General features: G+C 47.5%; 1 protein-coding gene across 2 annotated transcripts in view; it reads right to left on the bottom strand.

Moving 5' to 3' along the window:
* Positions 1-16,901, bottom strand: part of MOCOS (molybdenum cofactor sulfurase) — a 56,615-nt gene that overhangs the window by 27,753 nt on the left and 11,961 nt on the right. For both annotated transcript variants that reach the window (XM_059409481.1, XM_059409480.1), the window contains exons 4-8: positions 15,020-15,661; positions 11,968-12,044; positions 9,501-9,700; positions 4,552-4,668; positions 3,236-3,694 (exon numbers count right to left, since the gene is read on the bottom strand). In XM_059409481.1, the coding sequence (XP_059265464.1) occupies positions 3,236-3,694; positions 4,552-4,668; positions 9,501-9,700; positions 11,968-12,044; positions 15,020-15,661 (1,495 nt within the window). The remainder of the gene's footprint in view (positions 1-3,235; positions 3,695-4,551; positions 4,669-9,500; positions 9,701-11,967; positions 12,045-15,019; positions 15,662-16,901) is intronic.

The raw sequence follows: 16,901 nt of genomic DNA, 5'->3' as shown, positions 1-16,901 counted from the left end.
TCAGTTAAGTGGCGATCTTCAGTTCAGGTCATGATGATCCTGAGATCAAGTCCCGCATTGGGCTCCCCGATCACTGGGGACTCTGCTTCTCCCTCTCCTTCTCCCTGCTGCTCCCTCTGCTTGTGCTCACTCTCTCTCTCTCTCTCAAATAAATAAATAAAAATCTTTTTTTTTCAAAGATTTTATTTATTTATTTGAGAGAGAGAGAGAGAGCATGAGAAGGGAGAAGGTCAGAGAGAGAAGCAGTCTCCCCGTGGAGCTGGGAGCCCGATGCGGGAATCGATACCAGGAGTCCGGGATCATGACCAAGCCAAAGGCAGTGGTTTAACCAACTGAGCCACTTAAGTGCCCTAAATAAATAAAACTCTTAAAAAAAAAAAAAAGGAAAAGAAAGAAATACAGATGTGTGTATGCACACGTGTATGTTGTGTATCCCAAAAGTCTTAACACATACATATATAGTGGTGGACAGATTAATGGTCATCCTAAACATGTCCACATCCTAATCTCTGGGATTAGGCCAAAGGGACTTGTAGGTGCAATTAAAGTTGAGGACCTTACAATGGAGAGAGCTTCCTGAATGACCCAGATGGGCCCAATCTAATCAGATGAGTCCTGTTAAAAGTTTATGCTAATCTGTCACAGCAGCAAACATTTCTAAGCTCTGTACATACAGAGGGCATAGGAGAAAGAACAAGGATCAGACGTGGCGACCAAGTATTAGTTTCTCAATATCATTCTCTGATGTAAGATGTGAAGTGCCTTTGATGAAATGACCCATTCCATTTCTCAGGCAGGGGACATACAGAATGAGCCTAGAACACATTATTGCACCAGAGAATAAGGAAATGTTCAAGGAATAATAGGGACATATCGAAAGGACACAGGAGCTGACCTGACGGAGCTCCCCATGGCCAAGTCTGTGGCAATTTAGGCATCAAAATAAATACTGATGATGATGGGTTGTAACCTTTTGAGGAAAATCAGAATCCATGGGTCCATGCAGATACAAAAAGAAAGAATAATTAATGAATAAATAAAAATGGAAGAAGGAAATTTCTATCCTACAGTAGAATACCAGCTAATAAATAAAAATAGAATGATAGAATTTCTTAAATTGCCATTTTGTAATCATCATACCAATCACTGATTTAGGTAAAAGTCATCAATAGATGCTAAATCTGGTGAATAAAATCTGATAGGGATCAGGATATTTACATATCCTCAAGTATCTCCCCACAAAATACTGATTAATTACTTATTAATGAATTTTACAGTAGAGAAACCTGGCAGACTCCATCTTAAGCAAATGATGAAGTTAATTTGACCAGCATTGACACAAATGAAAAGAGTGTGTCTCCTTCTGAGATGCACTGAGAAAGCATAGTATCACTCTTAAGGAATTCCTGCCCCAAAGGCAGAAAGCCTAAAGAAACCTCAGATAATACCCTCACATTGGGGGTTAGGAGTCTGTTTGCAGGTGACTAGGTCATGAGAGTGGAACTGTCTTGAAGGTGATGAAAGATCTTATAAAAGCAGCCCTGGAGAGCTCCCTCGGCCCTTTGCCATGTGAGGACACAGTGAGAAAACGCCATCTGGGGGCACCTGGGTGGCTCAGAGGGTTAAGCCTCTGCCTTCGACTCAGGTCATGATCTCGGGGTCCTGGGTTGGAGTCCCACATTGGGCTCTCTGCTCAGCAGGGAGCCTGCTTTGCCCCCCTCTCTCTGCCTGCCTCTCTGCCTACTTGTGAACTCTCTCTCTCTCTCTGTCAAATACATAAATAAAATATTTTTTAAAAAGAAGAAGAAGAAGAAGACGCCGTCTGTGAATCAGGAAGTGAGCCCTTGCTGGACATCAAATCTGCCAGCACCTTGATGTTGGACTTGCAGCCTCCAGAACCATGAGAGATAAATTTCTGTTTTTTATAAGCCACACAGTTGATGGCACTTTGCTATAGCAGCCTGAAGGGACTAAGACATCCGTCCGCCAGAGCTGTATCTGGTGCACCCCCTTCATGCCTTCATGGTCTCTTATCACCAGTATGATTCTATTCACTCGGGTGGTGCTTGGTCTTGTGTCTGTCTCTTCTGAGATACTGCTCTCTCTGAGGGAAGGAACCTGTTCCATTTTGCTCATCAATGTATACCAGGTGCTGGCCCCAGGCCTGGCAGCTAGTGGGTCCTTAGTGTGCAGTTTTTGAATGAGCAGATGGACAGAAGAGCTTTAGCAAACCTTACTGAGTCTCAGTGTCCTTGTCTGTAAAATGGGACACTACTTCCTACCCAGGTATCTGTGCTGTGTGACTATCCTATGGAACATGAGCAGTCTGTGAAAATACAAGTCTGACACACACGGGAAATATGGATTCCTCACCCTCCTCCATTAGGAAGTGAAAGAGAACTTGCTTCTTATGGTCTCAGCCTGGAGGACAGGTTCCCCTGGGACAACCATGAAAAGCAGGCCACAAACAGCCCTGACCATGGTATGTCTGATCAGGAACCAAAGAGCCTGTAATTCCAGAGGCTCAGGAGTCTGGGACCTTTACCTGGGACTTGGGATACACACAGGCCATAGGAAGATAGCCACACTTTGGCCACCACGGGGCTGTCAGGGCTGGCTGGCCAGCCAAGGTGGGCAACCCAACTGCTCAGCTCATGTAACCACCAAGCCATACCATAGTTCATACGGACATAGTTCATATGGACATAGTTCATACGGACAGGGAGGGCTCAGCAGAACAAGTCACATAAAAACATTGACCCAAGGAGTCAGCAGACCTGGATTCAAATCTTTCCTCTATCATTGATGACTGGACAAACTGTTTAACCTCAATAGCTCTCGGGCTCCATATCTATAAAATGGGGATGATATTACTATGCACCTCATCTTGTTTTAAAGACAGAACAAGACAAAGCGTGTAAAATACTTCAGCAAGGAACCAGCACACCCATTCACTGAAAATTATATCCATAATTATTAAGAGTAACTAGGTGTTCACCATTCAGAAACAGGATCGTCTCTGGCGTACCTCTAAAAGTTCAAAAGTCACCCCCAACCAAGAATGGTGGAATGAGAATGACCTCTCCCATGGCACAGCACTCTGAATATGATTTTGATTTTCTGCATGACTTGCTTTACTTCCTGTACCTTTTTCTTCACTTAATCAAAAAAAAAGTATAAAGTAAACAACAATAACAATAACAAGTGGTCACTGGGCTGCCATGAAAACCCTTACCTCAAATGCAGCACAGGATTTGATTGGGTAGAGGTAAAGATTGGTGATGACATGTGGCCCAAGGCCCCCATGCAGGGCTCCTGCTGCTTTCTCTGGAGGGGTCTCCTGGGTTCCGGTGGTTGTTGGCGGATGTGGGTACGAACCCCCTGCATCCACAGTGCTAGGCGAGTCGTCGCCAACCCCGGAGGCTGTGCGGACATCTTCCTGAGGTGAGGGACTACATGTGTCCACAGTGATCAGCCTGGCATCCAGAGCCTCGCTCTCTGACGCAGCTCCAGCCTCCCTAGGGGTGGTCTGAGGGAGAGGCTGGCCATCAGACTGGTGCAGTTGCATTGCTATGATGAACCTGAGAAAGGCCTGGGCATCCTCAAGTGTAGACATGTATCCAAAGGAAATCCTCACAGACCCTGTAGGCTGCCCGTCTATGATGTCTACATCATCTCCACAGACATGACCGGCCTAGGATAAAAGGAAAATAAGTCAGCTAGGGTGACTCATTCCACATGGATAAATCTGAAATCATTTTGGAGAAGAAACTTAACCCAGGAGAAGAAACAGTAAGAGTAACACATGCTGTGTGTCTGAGCCCTGCTCCGCTAAGCACAAGGACTCCCTTGTGAATCTCGCTTTGCTCAAGTGCAAACTGAGGTCAATACCAATCTCAATGGATTGTTTAAAAAGTTTAAAAGAAATACTGCATGGAAGGCATTTACCCAGAGCACACATCATGACAACCCACCGACCCAGCAAGACAAACCAAAGTTTAGGAAGCAGGATGGGTCAGCTTCTTGGTCTCCCCAGAGCTGACGCAGGAGAAACACCTGCTGGTGACTCCCTCAAGCTCTCTCAGAACCAAAGGGAGGGCTGCAACCCTTCTTTGACAAGAAAGCAAGACAGCGATGTTCTTGTTTTGTGAAAAATGTGAAGATGCTCACATTTCAACAAAGAATACTATTAAAAATGGACAGGAGATTTGAATAGACATTTTTCAAAAAAGGATATACAAATGGCCAGCCTAGGCCACTACAAAAGCCAAAAGCAGGCTGGGTGCTCCTGCTGGGAGGAGTGGAAAGGAAGGCAAGAAGTCCCCGAAACTCTCCAAGCAGGGCTGCCCAGGATCGGTCGTTGCTCAGGCCAACCACCTGCCCCAGTACTGAACCCAGGTCAGTCACCGAAGAGTTGGGGTCACTGGGTCTTCCTCTCTCTTTTTAAGTAAAATCCAGTTCATGGTTGGTTGGGATCTCTGACCCCAGACACGAGACCAGCCTCCAGGGTGGTTGGAGAGGCCACCATTGGAGATGAGCAGCATTACCAACCTGAAGATGCTTCTTGACCATCTCGTCGCTTATCCCCAGGTGCCTCTGGCAGGCCCCAGTGTTGCAGAAGCAGCCAGTTCGCAGGTGGATGTTGTAAAGACTGGCCATTTTATCCACCTGTGGGTTCAATATGACATGAGACCAGTGTTAAGGATGTCCAGTTTTACTCGGATGGCCTGGGACAGAGTTTCAGATCAAGATGTGGACCTCCCTTTCCCAACAATAAAGTGAAAATCTGAGCTTGGAATTTCGCTCCCAAGTTCCCTGATCTATCATGGATTTACTAAACACATTTGACAAAATGTCACTGATAACTAAAGTTTATCCAGATGGATTATAATGTATGCCTGAGAAAACTGAGAATGTCAAATTCAGGCCAAATTCCAAGTTAGGAGCTCACATTTCAACAAACAACACTATTAAAAATGGACAGAAGATTTGAATAGACATTTTTCCAAAGCAGACATACAAGTGGCCAAGAGGTACATGAAAAGATGTTCAACACCACTCCTCATCAGGGAAATGCAAATCAAATCAATGAGATATCACCTTATACTTATTATAATGGCTATTATTGAGAAAGCAAGAAATAACAAGTATTGCAAACACTGTAGAGAAAGGGAGCCCTTGTGCAATCTCAGTGGGAATGTACATTGTTGCAGCCACTATGGAGAACATTATGAAGGGTCCTCAAAAAATCAAACATAGAACTACCATGTGATCCAGCAATCCCACTTCTGAGTATTAATCTGAGGAAAGTGAAAATACTATCTTGAAATGATATGCTCCCCCCACTTCACCACAGCGTTACTTACAGTAGCCAAGACATAGAAACAATGTAAGTATCTATCAAAGGATGAATGGATAAAAAAACTGTGTGTGTGTGTGTGTGTGTATTTCAGTCATAAAAAAAACACAAGAAAATCCTGTCATTTGTGACAACACGGATGGACCTCAAGGACATGATTTTAAGAGAAGTAAGCTAGACACAGAAAGATAAATACTATATCATATCATTTATATGTGAAACCAAAAAAAAAAAAAAAATCAAACTCCCAGATACAGAGAACAGACTGGTGGCTGTCAGCGATGGAGAGCAAAATGGGTAAAGGTGGTCAAAAGGTACGAACTTCTAGTTATAAGATAAATAAGTCTCAGGGATGTAATGTAGAGCATGGTAACTCTAGTTACTGATGCTGTGTTACATGTACTTGAAAGTTGCTAAGAGAGTAAGTCTTAAAATTTGTCATCACACGAAAAAAATGAGCCATGTATAGTGATGGATGTTAACTGGACTTAAACAGCAGTAATCATTTCAGATTATATATATATATGTATATATATATATAAAATAATTATGTTGTACACCCGAAATTAATACAATATTATATATCAACATTATCTCAATAAAAAAAAATAATAAACTAGTTGGTTTGTTTGTTGGTCTGTTTGTTCCCATCCAAGTACTAACCAGGCCCGACCCTGCTTAGGTCTGTTTGTTTCAAAGAGCCCCCATGTTCCAAGGGAGATTCACAAGAATAAAGTCCGAGTGGCCCGGATGTGGGACGGCTCCTTGGCATCTTCTGCCCCAAGGCTGATCACAGAGCAGTCCCCACAGAGCTACCACTCAGAGCTGCCCTGTCTGGTTCACAGCCTGGGCTACAAACATGACTGTGTTGACACTGTGTCTTATCCATTTGCTTTCCATAATGTCCCTTACTTTGGGTTGAATCACAGAACTGCTGTTCAATCCAGAAGTCTCAAGGCTCTTTCCTGTCTCCTGAAGGCTCTGGGAAGTGATCTGTATTCACTCAGGGCTCAAAGGGAGGGCTCACATGGAGGATATTTACCCGGCTGTGGGTCAAGGGTTCCATTCTCCCATGTGTCTGGGAGCCCCTTGAGGGTCCTCAGCCCAGATGACTGGCTAAACTCGGCAGTCGCTTAATTGCATTCAGGAAAACAAACACAGCTTGCCCAGCTGGGCAAAACTTTGAAGCTTCTGTCCCTGGGAATCCACAATGCAGGGTGGCTAGAGGCAGCCAGGAGCCACAGGCCCCCTCCGCAGACACAGCTCACCACACGCCGGCTCGCGCTCCTGCCGGACTGTGCACAGCAATGGGACCTCCCACACTGGTGAGACCATGGCTGTCTTCACCTGAGCTCTCTCCCCTGGACTGTCAGAGTGAGAAGAAGCCATTCTCGGGGTTGAACTAAGGGGCCTCAGGAAAACAACTCTGCTCCTTTACCTTGGGCAAACAGCTGAGTGGCGTGGGGACCTGCTAATGAAATTCAGGCGTTCCCTGGCTCTCTGTGCGGAGACCAGGCCACACCACGGGGTCAGGCCAACTCCATCTCCAGAGTCCGGTGGCCTCCATTCAAAGGGCAGCTGCTAGGGACTCTCCCTCCCCACCGTACCCCAACCCCTGCCAACTGGAATTGGAAATCTCCTGTGCTCACCCCCCAACCCCCATACCCCATACCATACATTTACAGTCTCCGTTACCACTGCTGCTAAGCAGGCCACCAAACTTGGTAGAACAAAATCATAACCATTTTTTTGTGCTCACAGCTGTAGTAGGTCGGAAATTTGGAAAGAGCGGAGGAGATGCCTGACTCTTTTCCATGATTTCCCGAGTCTCAGCTGGGAAGATGCCAAGGCTGGGAGTGACGTGCTGTCTGGGAGTTGGAGTCATCTGGAGACTCACTTAATGCGTCGGGTGTGTGTCTAGCGTCCCAGCCAGGAGGGCTCACAACAGGACTGCCACCAGAGGGCCTGTGCTTGGCCTCTCCACGTGGCCAGCTTCCTCAGAGCATGGCAGCCCCAGGGTAGACGTTCTTGCATGGTAACCTGGGACCCAAAAGTGGATGTCCCAAGGAATAATGCTGATGTGGCACTGCCTTTTCTGCCACACAGTATCCCTTTCTGTGGCCTTCTCCTGGTTATGAGCAAGTCACAAACCCACCAAGATTCAAGAAGATCACCTGCGGGATCCCGGCCAGGTGAAAGGTGTGGTTTCAGCGCCAGGATGAGCACGGCATCCAGGGAGGGCGAGAGAGCCGCCCACCACACTGCAGCATGGGAGCCGCGCCCCACCCCACCCCACCCCGCCGCAGGTGCCCTCACACTCAGTGCTTACTGAGCCCTTGCTTCCTACCGGGCCCCGTGCTCAGGCATTCTACATCGGATCTCATTTAGTCCTCAGAGCAACACTATCCACAGGGCCCCTTGTTAGCCCCGCTTCATGGACACCTGGAGGGTTGACACTAACTCGCCCACCCTCACAGAGCCAACCAAAGGCAGTCAGAATCGGAACCCACATTCTTAACCACTGAGTAGAGTGACTTCCACACAAAGGAGAATGGAATTAGGAGGCCTGGGTATCAAAAACAAGAACCCCAAAGCTTCTTTACGGAAAGCTGAATTCTCTGAAAAGAATCACAGATTCTTTTGAAATCTCCTGAAAAGAGAGCCCAACCCAGCCATGAAACCATCTGACCTTTCTGAAAGCCACCAAATCCCTGTGGGATTCCCACACGGAGAAGGAGCCTGCGGAAAACAGGCTGGACCTTCCGGAGCCAGCAGCACAGTTGGCCAAGCCTCCGCCATAGAATCCGCTGGTCACTCGTGGGACACGCTGCCTCTACAAACCCCCAGAAGGAGAAACTCGTCCCGGGTCCACCTCAGGGAATAGGAGTCCTGGTGAAATCAGTGGGACACCTACACAACTGTCTCCCCCTGCGCCCAACCCAGGGCTTTTCTCCTCTTGGAGGCTTCTCTGGCCAAATGCAACATTCCCTCCCTGCTCTGCCTGCCCGGCGTCGTTCATGGTCACCTGTCTGTCCTTCTTCACACCGTGCAGCAAGCACAAGCTTCCTCAAGATGCAAGAATGAGACTTGGGTTGCCAGTCACCCAGAATAATGTATTTTAGAAAGCAAAACATTTCCTCCAGATGCGTTTCCCACCATCCTCCAAAAGCATTTATGAATTGCATGGGGTTGCCAGTGGGGGTCTTACTGAGTGGGGGTCTGTGCAGTAAACCTACCCAAGATGAACACCTTCTTCCAAACTTAGCTGACCACTGAACCTGCTCCTCACAGAGCTTCTCAGGAACCCATGCTCTGGGAAGGGCCTCGGGCTCCCCAGCCCTGCCAGGCTGTGACACCCCACCTGGGGACCATCTACCACCATATGTGAGTGCTTGATGTGACTCTGGACATTTAATGGACTGAACACTGACCAACCTACCCAGCTATGGCAAGGACCCAAGAACTTCCCAACCTCCACTATTTGTCCTGTTTTCATGGGGAAATAGATACAGAGAGTACATTTGCACAAACTACTTTATAACCAAACTACTAAATCCTTTGAACTCCTAATATGCAGGAACTGCGGCACAAATAGGGCTTTTGTGAGGACGTCGTTTCTACTTGTTGTGAAGAAGGACTTCTGAATCCCGAGACACATGCAAATACATGATGGAAACAGGCCCCCGTTTTGCGTGATGCCGTGATCCGGTCTGAAGTGTCACTGGGGCCACCGTGCTGAGTGGACATGAAATGGCCTCAGGAGTACCATTCTGTCTACACTGCTCTTCTGCCTACACTCTTTCAGGGCATCTTCCTTCGCTGGCAAGCTGTCGGCTGTCCCCCTCCACTGCAATCAAAGACTCTGCCCCTCTCTCCTCGCACTTGAAGCTGACAATTTCTGGCTAAAAAAGGAGGGTTGGTAAACTAAACAGCCATGCCTGTTAGAATGGCGTGGAAATAAGCATACGAAGCCTCTAAGGAAGTGCCGTAACCCCTCCACCCACGGCCGGGCTGCCCTTCACACAGCTGCCACAAGCACCCAGGGACCCTCACTGCACCTGCAGGGCTCCAGAAGGCGGCAGAGCGCCAGAGGACGGCGCTCCTGCTGTGAACGATGGTGGGAGGTGACGAGGAGACTCACCTGGGAATAACCGATGATGTTCCCACTGGGGTCGAGCACATTAAAATTGATGACTGGACCCTGCACCTCCGGGCTGCTGAATTCAGAGTCACTGTAAATCCGCACCACGGGGGCTCCACTGGGGTACCGGAGAGCAGACAGGGCCGTGTAAGTGTACTGAGCCAGGGTGAAGGTGTGCTGCTTTATATTCTCCATCCCACCTAAAAATGATTGAGAAACATTAGAAACATGAACTTCACATGTAATTCACTCATTTTATTAATTTTTTTATTAATTCTTTATTTGAAAGAGAGAGGGCGCACAAGCAGAGGGAGAGGGAGAAGCAGACTCCCTGCTGAGTGTGGAGCCCCATGCAGGACTCGATCCTGTCACCCCAGGATCATGACCTGAGCCAAAGACAGATGCTTAACTGACTGAGCCACCCAGGCGCCCCTCACTCACTCATTTTTAAGAAAAACAAGGTCATTCTAACTACCAAGCTGGAGCTCAGATTAACGATTGTAAATCGTCCCAGTGTGTGGGACTGGACATATTGATTAATGTGTAGATCTGGGGCCTGCCCAACACCTGACTGTTGCTGTTCTGTGGAAACTTCCATGAGAATTCTTGTCATCCTTCTTTTTTCTTTTTTTAATTTAGACCCTTGGGTTACAGATGGCAAAAATGTACAGTTTTATTTTTATTCTTTTTTTTAATTTTTTAAATTTTATTTTTAAGTAATCTCTATACCCAATGTGGGGCTCGAAGTCATAACCTTGAGATCCAGAGTCACACGCTCCACCAACTGTGCCAGTCAGGTCACAATTTTATCTTTAAAAGGATCATTTCTTTTTGCTGTTTCTTTTAATATTTAAATCATTTTAACACCATCCAAATCAATTAAGGATACGTGTTAAAACATGGATGAAGCTTGAAAATATGTAAAATAAGCCGGACACAAAAGGACAAACACTGCGTCTTATATAAGTGCCTAGAATAGGAAATTCAGAGACAGAGAAAAAAATCGAGATTCCCCGGGACTGGGGGAAGGGGAATAGGGGAGTTACTGTCCAATGGTACAGTTCAGTTTGTGATGTTGCAGAAGTTCTAGAGACGGTGTCAGGGCTGGATGGCTGCTTAACAATGTAAATGTATTTAATGCCACTGAAATGTACACTTAAATTGGCTAAAACAATGCATTTTATGTTACAGGCATTTCATCACATTTTTTTCCAAAGAAGCAAACAAGTAGGAATAATTAGAGTTTGCTTTATTGCCCCTGCCCCCATCAGAACTGTAGCTTGTCCTGTGGTCTCTGTTAATATCTTTCCTTGGAAAAGGGCTCATTGCTCAAAGCTTGTCATCATTATCTCCTCTCTGTCCTGGATAATGTCCAGTCACCTTCCTGCCTTACCATCAAGGCTACCCCTGTCCCTCCCGTGAATTCTGTCTGCCCCCAGTATTGGGCTCAGGTTGAGAACCTGAAGGCTCTCATTATTGTGATTACCTAATCATTGAGCCACATCCCTGGTTCACCACAACTCCACTTCCATATGGATGGGTTCAAGCAGTACCATCCAGTTCTAGAAGCTCAGCCTCTGGAGGAGTGTCCAGGAGCACAACAGGATGGTGGATGCCTGGCACTTGAGTCAGAGGCTCTCCTAGTCCTCTATGCCCTTGTGTCAAGCTCCACACGATGGGACATGGTCTCCGTGTGCTTGTCAGCATACAGTGAATGTCCCCCACCTGCCCACACTCCCCAAACACTTGTCAGGAAAGAAGACATGCATCACAGCAGAGACAGTGGTTGGGGCTCAGGGTTAGGCAAATTTTTTTTAAGATTTATTTATTTATTTGATAGAGAGAGAGACAGAGCACACGCATAAGCAGGCGGAGCAGCAGGCAAAGGGAGAAATGGGCTCCCCACTGAGCAGAGAGCCCTGTGTGGGGCTGGATCCCAGGACCCTGAGATCATGGCCTGAGCTGATGGCAGATGCTTAACCAACTGAGCCATTCAGATGCCCCGGGTTAGACATTGTTATGGCCTAGGTTGAAATCCCTATTCTCTCAATCACAAGTTCCCTGACCCTGGGGAAGGCATTTAACCTCTCGGAGTATGAGCTCCTCGTGGGCAAAGTGGGCTCTTTATATAGCTCCCCCATGGGACAAGAGGGATGGCCCAGCAAGGGATCAGCTGATTAAGGTCTCAGGACCTGTAACCATTCCCAGTCGAGGGACCAAGGATGGCCTCTCTGCGGCTGTGAAAGTACACATCTCCTGATTTATAATATCTCTTACTTGTTAAAATGTTCTTTTAACTGGCAAAAAGGAAAAAAAAAAAGGCAGCTCGGTCTCTTGCTCTAGCCTCAGAAGTCATTCCGAAGTTCTTGAGAATGAGCTTCAACTATTCAGCTGCCAAGGGCCAGACACTCGCACAGACCCTCTCTTTTCTCTCCGATTTCAGGAGCAAATGAAAGGCTCCACTGACCTGTGAGGCGCTCGAGGGCATCAAATCCATGTTTTAGTGCTATCACGTCAAGGAACGAGATGGTGCCATCTTCAAACCTATAACAGTGTTGAGGGAAACAAGGTCAAGCTGTGACCAACATCTCCATGAGCATTTTGCGGTGTGTAACAAGGTTCTGATTTTAGGCTTAGCCATAATCTCTGAATACCTTCTCTTTGTTGCCTTATAAACCACTGCTCACTCTCCCCGTCAGGACAGAGGGCTTTGCACACTGAGACCCATGGGGCCAACTCTCTTGGCAGCTTTCTTGGGAGAGAATGGCCTTGGTAATAAAAGGAGCTAAAAAGACAGTCACCACCTTGAGAAATGTTATCCTGCCCCCATGAACGCTTGGACAAAACCTCAAGTGCTTCGGACTCTTGAAATGCTGCCCTTGACCCAGGAGAACACCACTGACAGGGCATCAGTTAAGCGTGATCCAAGTACTACATGTCAATGTTCCCAAACTCTATGGAACCACATATCATCCTGGAAACAGTATCATTTGAAATGCTATGGAACCCAAGTATCATTTTTGAAACAGCTGAGCTCGCAGCTTCAGAGGAAAATGGCGTCCCAGGGAGAGGTTGCAGTAAAGACGCCAAGCAGGCAGAGGCAGGCACACTTCCTGCATGGTAAGAACATCAGAGTAGTGGGGAGCAGGTGTGCAGGAGCTGGGAATTGGCTGGCAAGGTGGAGAGTGGTAGGAGATAAAGTCAGAAGATGTCTAACTTGGGGAGATACCATGTGTCTGAACGGCTCGGAGCAGAGAGCAGGGACAGGATGGGACCCAGGATCTGACAAGCAGAGTCAGTCCTCAGGCTGCCACAGAAGGGGGAAGCTTGGAGACAGGAGGTTTCAGAGAGCACGGGCATAAAGATGGTGGGAAACCATAGCCTCTATGAGCCTGGCTATGAGTTATCAAAGCAAGTCAAAGTTTTCAGTGGAAATACTGTGCTTCGTATTTTAATATTCTAGAGATGAGATTTGCTCAAAATATTGTTACTGAGTAACCAGGGGTGCCTGGGTGGCTCAGTACATTAAAGCCTCTGCCTTCGGCTCAGGTCTTGATCCTAGGGTCCTGGAATCAAGCCCCAAATTGGGCTCTCTGCTTAGCAGGGAGACTGCTTCCTCCTCTGCTCTCTGTCTGTCAAATAAATAAATAAAATCTTTAAAAAAATATATTGTTACTGACACAACTGAAATGTTAATTTCTTTTTAAAACCAATATATTAGTAATTAATAATTATGAATCAAGTATATGAACTGACAATTAATAATGAATCAATTGTGAATTAATAATGAATTAGTTGGGGGGTGCCTGGGTGGCTCAGTGGGTTAAAGCCTCTGCCTTTGGCTCAGGTCATGATCCCAGGGTCCTGAGATCGAGCCCCGCATCGGGCTCTCTGCTCAACGCAGAGACTGCTTCCTTTCCTCTCTCTCTGCCTGCCTCTCTATTTGTGATCTCTCTCTGTCAAATAAATACATAAAATCTTTAAAGGAATGAATTAATTGATAATGAATCAATTACTAATTGATTAATCACTAAATAATCTTCAGTAAATTAAACATTATTATCCTATAATGACTTAGGTTACTGATTGATAATAAATAATCATTTATTAATCAATAATTAATAGACTCTTGGAGGAAAGGAAGTTTGCTGTTTCCATCAAAGGTTGTATCTCCTTGGGTTATAAAACGATTCAGAGCATGGTCTGGGTACATACTCAAAAAGCATTTGGGTTTTGAGTATTAAATCTCTTGAGTTCTAGTCCTAAATTCACAAGAAAAAAATGAGGCTTCTAGCGGTAAGTAAATATTTTCAGCTTTGTGGGCATCTTGGGGCAGCACCTGCTGAGAAGCAATCCACCCAATCGAAGGAAAGAGGTCTGATCCTGCCCAGCCCACCCACACAGGGCCCAATCCGAGCTGCCCCACTTCTCCTGGCCTTCAGATGCTCCTATTGGCTTGATAAAGTTTGAGTTGTCATTGTGATCTGCCTTTAATTTATATGATGTGTGCCTATCATTCTCTTCTCACTTGGTTATATTACTTGTTATATTCTCACACTTGGATACAAAATGTTTTACATTAGTGTTCCTGTTTCAGAATCCCTCAACTACAGAGGAGTCCTAAGTAAAAGAGACACCACAGGCACCTGGGTGGCTCAGCCAGTTAAGCGTCTGCCTTCGGCTCAGGTCATGATCTCAGAGTCCTGGGATGGAGCCCCACGTGCAGATCCCTGCTCAGCAAGAAGTCTGCTTCTCCCTCTCCCTCTGCCATTCCCCTACTTGTGCTCTCTAACTCTCTCTCTCTCTCTCTAATAAATAAATAAAATCATTTAAAAAAAAAAAAAAGATTGTTTCTTGAAAAGAAAGAAAAACATGAGGTGCAGGGATCAAGTCACATGTCCATGTCCCCACAGCTGGCGTGTGGTAAAGCCAGGAATCCCCCGCCAGCAAGCCAGTTCTGGAGCCTACACACTTGACCAGTGACTCTACTGCAGGGGACACGGCCCTACCTGCAGAGGCCTGAGTCTGCCCCTGGGTCTGTGGGGGATCTGACACACCCTCCCATCCAGGGCTCCCACCTTCTGAGGCACCTGCAGGGGAACTAGCTCCCTGTCCCTATCCCATAGTATTCCCCACTGTTGGCCCCAGTAGAACCCTGGGTCAGCTGTCATTTTCACCCTCTTACGCCTTCAACCTGATGAGTCCCAGCCATCAACACCCGGACCATGGCTCCCCACACCACCTTTCCTCTCCTGAGAGCCAATCACCTTCCCCCTCGAAGTCCTTGTCCTCTCATAGCTGTGGAGAAGCCCACAAATGGGGGCCTGGGACACACTCCAGCCAACCTCCGCCCCCCCAGATCTGAGCCCTGCCACCAGCTTCCATCCCTCTAATCCCCATCCACACCCCAATCTCTGACCCCAGTCACCCAGTCTGGTCCCTTGCACAATCCTATAGGCGACACAGGCCTGCCCCTCGCCTTGCTGAGCTCCTACCAGCCACTCCCAAGGTGAGGTTACCTTTCAGCCACCGAGCGCCGTGGGATGTAGAAGTCTTCCCCTGCGAGGTACGCAGCGGCTGTGCCCCCTCCAAAGTAGGTTTTCCTCAGCAGAGGAGCCACACGATTATTCACCAGCAGAGCACCCAGGCCGGTGGGGAATCCAAAGATCTTATAGAAGGACAGGGGGACAAAGTCGGCCTGGTGGACCGACAGGTCCAAAGGGGAGGTGCTCACGTAGGAGGCCGCATCGAGCAGCACGAACCACTTCCCGGGCACGGTCACCGGGCACCTCCGCCCAGACTTGACCTCTCCTATCCAGGACAGGGGGTATCTGGTTCCAGAAAAATTACTCTGCGCGGGGTAACAAAAAAGATGTGGAAGTTGGCTGTCGGGGACACTGGCATCCATGCCCCGAGTCTCTGCCGACCACATGTCCTCTGGCCTGACGGGGACAGAGGTGACGTTCATGGCCATGGTGACCTTCCTCATGCCCACCACGGAGGTGTGGCTGTCCGTGAGGTAACAGAACCGGCTCCCGCTGCTCTCTGGGCCGGGGGACACCCACGGGAAGGCCTCTGCCACAAGTTTAAGAGCAGCTGTGCTCCCTGCTGTGAAAATGACGCTGTAGTCCTCTGGGGAGGTGTGGAAGTGCGCCAGAATCCTGGAAGAAGCAGAGTGTCATGCCAGCTGCAGGGTCTCACAGTGTCACATGGTCAGAGCAGTTGTATCACTATCACATAGAACCTGCCTTCATTTTTAGGGAAAAACCCAGGTCGGCTTTGCCACGATGGCAAAGTGAGGCCGGGGCAGAGCCAGCTGAAAGAGGAGATGACAAACAGGTTCCAACTGGCAAAAGCAGCTCCACCTCCCACGTCCCCACCCTCCCAGAGAAGATAAAAGTCCGCGGGGTGCCTGGGTGGCGCAGTCACTCCATCGCACTCTTGGTTTCAGCTCAGGTCATGATCTCAGGATCCTGAGATCCAGCCCACAGTGGGCCCAGCATCTGGGCTCTGCGCTTAGCAGGGAATCTGCTTGGAATTCTCTCTCTCCCTCTTCCCCTCCCCACGGTGCTCTCTCTTTCTCAAATAAATAAATCTCTAGGGAAAAAAAAAAAAAGATAAAAATCCACAAAACTTAATCCTAGAAAACACTCTTTGAGGGCGCCTGGATGGCTCAGTGGGTTAAGCTTCTGCCTTCGGCTCAGGTCATGGTCTCAGGGTCCTGGGATCAAGTCCCACATCAGGCTCTCTGCTCAGCAGGGAGCCTGTTTCCTCCTCTCTCTCTTTCTCTGCCTTCCTCTCCGCCTGCTTGTGATCTCTTTCTCTGTCAAATAAATAAGTAAAATCTTTAAAACACAAAAGAAAAAGAAAACACTCTTTCCTCAGTCTACTCTCCGGCTCTTTCACCAACTGGCTTCACGGTGCCTTTAATATTGGCAGCCCAGCCTCCCTTGCCAATTGGAAACACTTGAAATTATAGCAATTCAAGTAACTTTAGGCACCACTTGGAAACTACTTACTAAAAACTATTACATGTGGAAAAATACAAAGAGCTATTTCAAGCTGCACATACTAGTAAAAAGTTTGCGGGGGTGGGTTGTTGATGAATAATGCCTAATGACACATGAAAAGAAAGCCCAAAGGAAACCTTTTTTCCTCTCTCTGAAAATGAGGCTTAGAGGGCGCCTGGGTGGCTCAGTGGGTTAAAGCCTCTGCCTTCTGCTTGGGTCATGATCCCAGGGTCCCCGGATTGAGCCCTGCATGGGGCTCTCTGCTCAGCAGGGAGCCTGCTTCCTCCTCTCTCTCTCTCTGCCCACCTCTCTGCCTGCTTGTGATCTCTGTCTGTCAAATAAATAAATAAAAATCTTTAAAAAAATAAAAATGAAAATGAAAATGAGGCTT

Source organism: Mustela nigripes, chromosome 8 (genome assembly GCF_022355385.1).
Source record: "Mustela nigripes isolate SB6536 chromosome 8, MUSNIG.SB6536, whole genome shotgun sequence".
Taxonomy (NCBI): Eukaryota; Metazoa; Chordata; class Mammalia; order Carnivora; family Mustelidae; genus Mustela; species Mustela nigripes.
The sequence above is the reverse complement of the archived record's forward strand: the minus strand, read 5'-3'. Positions and strand labels throughout refer to the sequence as shown.